Source organism: Capricornis sumatraensis, chromosome 8 (genome assembly GCF_032405125.1).
Source record: "Capricornis sumatraensis isolate serow.1 chromosome 8, serow.2, whole genome shotgun sequence".
In the NCBI taxonomy this organism is placed as follows: domain Eukaryota; kingdom Metazoa; phylum Chordata; class Mammalia; order Artiodactyla; family Bovidae; genus Capricornis; species Capricornis sumatraensis.
The window spans coordinates 23,798,206-23,802,119 of NC_091076.1; the positions used below are offsets into that span (position 1 = coordinate 23,798,206).

At 40.7% G+C, this 3,914-nt stretch overlaps 1 protein-coding gene across 1 annotated transcript; it reads right to left on the reverse strand.

The window, feature by feature from the left end:
- Positions 1 to 485: 485 nt before the first annotated feature.
- On the reverse strand, positions 486 to 1,397 carry LOC138084332 (olfactory receptor 10G9-like). Its single transcript, XM_068978557.1, has one exon. It carries the CDS (start codon positions 1,395 to 1,397, stop codon positions 486 to 488), a length of 912 nt encoding a protein of 303 aa, XP_068834658.1.
- Positions 1,398 to 3,914: the final 2,517 nt, after the last annotated feature.

The following is a 3,914-nucleotide window of genomic DNA, read 5'->3' on the forward strand; positions in this document are numbered from 1 at the left end:
CCCATGACACCTATCTCAATGTACCTTGTTTTATACTGCATTTGTTTTTCTCCCTTACCCAATGATGACCTTTGTGAATGTAGAGATTTTGGTCTTTCTGTGTTTCTATTGTTTATCATGTGTTTTGTGCTATATATGTGTGCTCTGTGCTAAGTTGCTTCAGTTGTATTGAACTCTTTATAACCCTATGAACTGTAGCCTGTCTATGGGATTTTCCAGGCAAGAATACTGGAGTGGGTTGCCATTTCCTTCTCCAGGGATCTTCCCTTAAATTATTGACATTAAAGGTCTGCTTAAGCTGGAACTCTGCACAGGGAGAAACAGTAAAAACTTATTGTTTTCATTAAAGAATTAATTGAAATGTCCCTTAAAAGTATAAATTCTTCTTTTTTTAGTTTAAATTCTTGTTGGTGTTTAACTTTATTATAAATAAAAGTTAGCCATATCTGGTCTGTGTTGATTCTTTATTTTGAGTAAATACTGACTCACTTTTTCAGTTTCAACAGAGCTTTCTTCACTTCCTTGTTCCGCAGGGTGTAAACCACAGGGTTCAGAAGGGGCGTCATCACAGTGTAGAAAACAGCCACAATCCTGTCCACAACCTCCTTGGAGCCTGGTCTCAGGTAAATGAAAACAAGGGGAACATAGAAACAAAGGACCACAATGCAGTGGGAGGCACAGGTCTGGAAGGCTCTCCATCTCCCCTCTGAGGTGCGGATCTTCAGGATGGAATGGATGATAGACACATAGGACAGCATAATAAGAAGAAAGCAGCCCAAGGCCACCAACCCAATGTTGACAAAGATCACCATCTCCACAGTGGACGTGTCTGCACAGGCCAGTTTGAGGATAGACGGTGCATCACAGAAGTAATGCTGGATCTGGTTGGGTCTGCAGAAGGGCAAACGGAATGTCGGTGTGGTCTGGGCAGCAGAGTGCAGAGAGCCACTGAGCCATGTGGTTGTGGACAGGATGCCACACGTCCTCCCACTCATCATGCTGGCGTACCTGAGTGGGTAACTGATGGCCAGGTAGCGGTCATAGGACATGACAGTGTAGAGGAAGCACTCGGTGCTGCCCAGGAAGTCAAAGGAGTAGAACTGGGCCACACAGCTGGGAAAGGAGATAGGACTGCCTTCTGGGGACACCAGGGTCATCAGCATTTTGGGCACAGTGACCGTGGAGTACCACATGTCAATGAAGGACAGGTTGGTTAGGAAGTAGTACATGGGGGTGTGCAGGTGGGGATTCACTATAATCACCAGCAGGATGAGTAGGTTCCCCATCACAGTGAGGACATAAATCACCAGGAAGATTCCAAAGAGGAGAGTGTCCAGCTCTGGTGCATGGGGAAGGCCCGTGAGGATGAACGTTGTCACTAGGCTTGCATTTGTCATTTCTCCTCTGAATGGCACTCTGTTCCTACAGGAAGGACTACAGCAAATCCAACACTGACATATTTCATGTGAGAACATATTTCAATATGAAATATACCAACTACATCTTAGCTCATAGAGAAAACAATGGATAAATTTTTACAAAGATAGCAGATAGCACTTTTGCTTCATCATGGGGCTCTGAGGAGGAATGGTTGTTTCTCTTTTGTAGAACCTAAATCGCCCAATAGAAAAGAATCACCCAAATTAAAAAGAGGACTAAATTCATATAAAATCAGCTAAATAGACAAGAGGAGTAAATTTTATACTCTATTTTCTGTGGAATTAGGAAAGATATACCCAAACTAGCTACTCTTCAGAGTTGGTAGCTACTCTAAGAATAAAGCCTCTCTCTCTCTTTCTCTTTTTTTTTCCTCTTTCTATTTTTCTCTAACACACATGCCTATATAGACACCATAGAGACAGACAGAAATATACCCCACATACACACACACTTTCAAACATATAGATTTTGCCTCTTGATCATCAGAGAATTTCCATGATAAATATAAGATCCTAAAGATTTCCCCGGTGGCACAGTCAGTAAAGAATCCGCGTGAAATACAAGAGATGTGGGGCTTGATCTCTAGGTCAAGAAGATCCCCTGGAGGAGGGCATGGCAACCAACTTCATTATACTTGCCTGGAGAATCTCATGGACAGAAGAGCCTGATGGGCTACAGTCCATGGGTTCGCAAAGAGTCGGACACGACTGAAGCGACTGAGCACAAAAAGAAACCTTCATCCTTGATTGTGGAGAGAAAACTACTTTCCTAAAGCTCTCTGGTCAGCCGTAGATGTGTCAAGACAGAAACCCAATACTGGTCCAGCATTAGTTGCAGCCAGATTCCTCCGTCACACCCTAGACCATGCTCTCCTGTTTCTAAGTGAAATCTGGCACCAAACCTATGCACTGGTGGTCAGAATATCACTGCTTTCCTCAGCTCCTCTTATACAATGTTTATTTGTATTTATAAATTTTTATTGTATCTCCTTTCCCTCCAGGATTTTAAGCAATCAATCATCCTCCTTAGAAAGTGTGATCAAATCATCTCACAATGTATTTAGAGATGGCCCTGAAGGGCTCAATTTACTTAAATAGTAATGAACAGAACTAAACTATATCTATGGGAATTGAGTTCTTAAGACTGAATATTTATATCTGCTATAAAACAAACACAAATGTGCTTTTCAAAGTAAAGGATAATAGGTAGTCTGAAATCCGGAGAAGGCAATGGCATCCCACTCCAGTACTCTTGCCAGGGATGGAGGAGCCTGGTAGGATGCAGTCCATGGGGTCGCTAGGAATCGGACAGGACTGAGCGACTTCACTTTCACTTTTCACTTTCATGCAGTGGAGATGGAAATGGCAACCCACTCCAGTGTTCTTGCCTGGAGAATCCCGGGGATGGGGCAGCCTGGTGGGCTGTGGTCTATGGGGTCGCACAGAGTCGGACACGACTGAAGCAACTTAGCAGCAGCAGCAGTCTGAAATCATTTTTATTTTTTCTAGGATTTCTATTATTCCAGGACTCATGCAATAAGTATTTTTATTTTGTTTTGTTTGAGTGATCTGAGTGAACAATTACATATTCAAAGAGAAAAGGAATAAAATGAAGAAATGAAGAGAAATTTGGTTGGACACCTAGACCCCTGTAATAGAAGAGGACCATTTCTCCATGAATTTCGAAGATGCTAATGCCACAAAGAGTCATATCAGCATCACACTTCTATTATGGAGCATGTGATAAAACAGAGTTTTTCTTTTGTCAAAAATGTAGAGTTGTAAGGCTATGGTGTATAGAGAAAGCACTTCACTGACTTGTAATTTTATGGAATTTTGCATTGTTTTTTATAAAGTGACACAAAGTTGGTTCCATAAGCCATGACAAAAGCAGTATCTGCTTATGCTTAAGATGTAAAACAAAACTATGACCATAAATACATTGTAATCACCCCAAAATTCCAAGCAATGAAAAACACTAATATTTTGCCAATGTTTGCTACTTACCAATCTTACAACTGGCGTGCTGCTATTCATGGGGTGGCAAAGAGTCGGACACGACTGAGAGACTGAACTGAACTGAACGGAACTAAATCTTACAACTAGGATTTGGATAATTAAGTAAAATTCAAAATTTAAAGAAACTGTCCATCTTTGATGAGTAGAGGGCTTCTTTTTCCCTTCATAGACAAAACCACAAGAGGAAAACCTAGAGAAACATTGATTTTAAATAATATAACTTTAGATTGATTTGATATCTCAAGAGATATTGTTTTGGCCCTTGAATCCTTGTGGATGAGAATGTTCCACATTATGATAAATAATTAGTTTTTTTTTTTTTCCAAATGGTTTCTTTGCATTTGATGGGCCATCATTCCATAAGACTTTTTACTTAGCCCAAAATTAAATTCCCAGTTAAATAACTATGACACTCTTGGTTTAAAAATTCCTTGTTGGAATGATTTCATTGTACTG

What these genes read in the sequence shown, in the direction of transcription:
- LOC138084332 (XM_068978557.1), bottom strand. Translation starts at nt 1,397, where the DNA reads ATGACAAATGCAAGCCTAGTGACAACGTTCATCCTCACGGGCCTTCCC.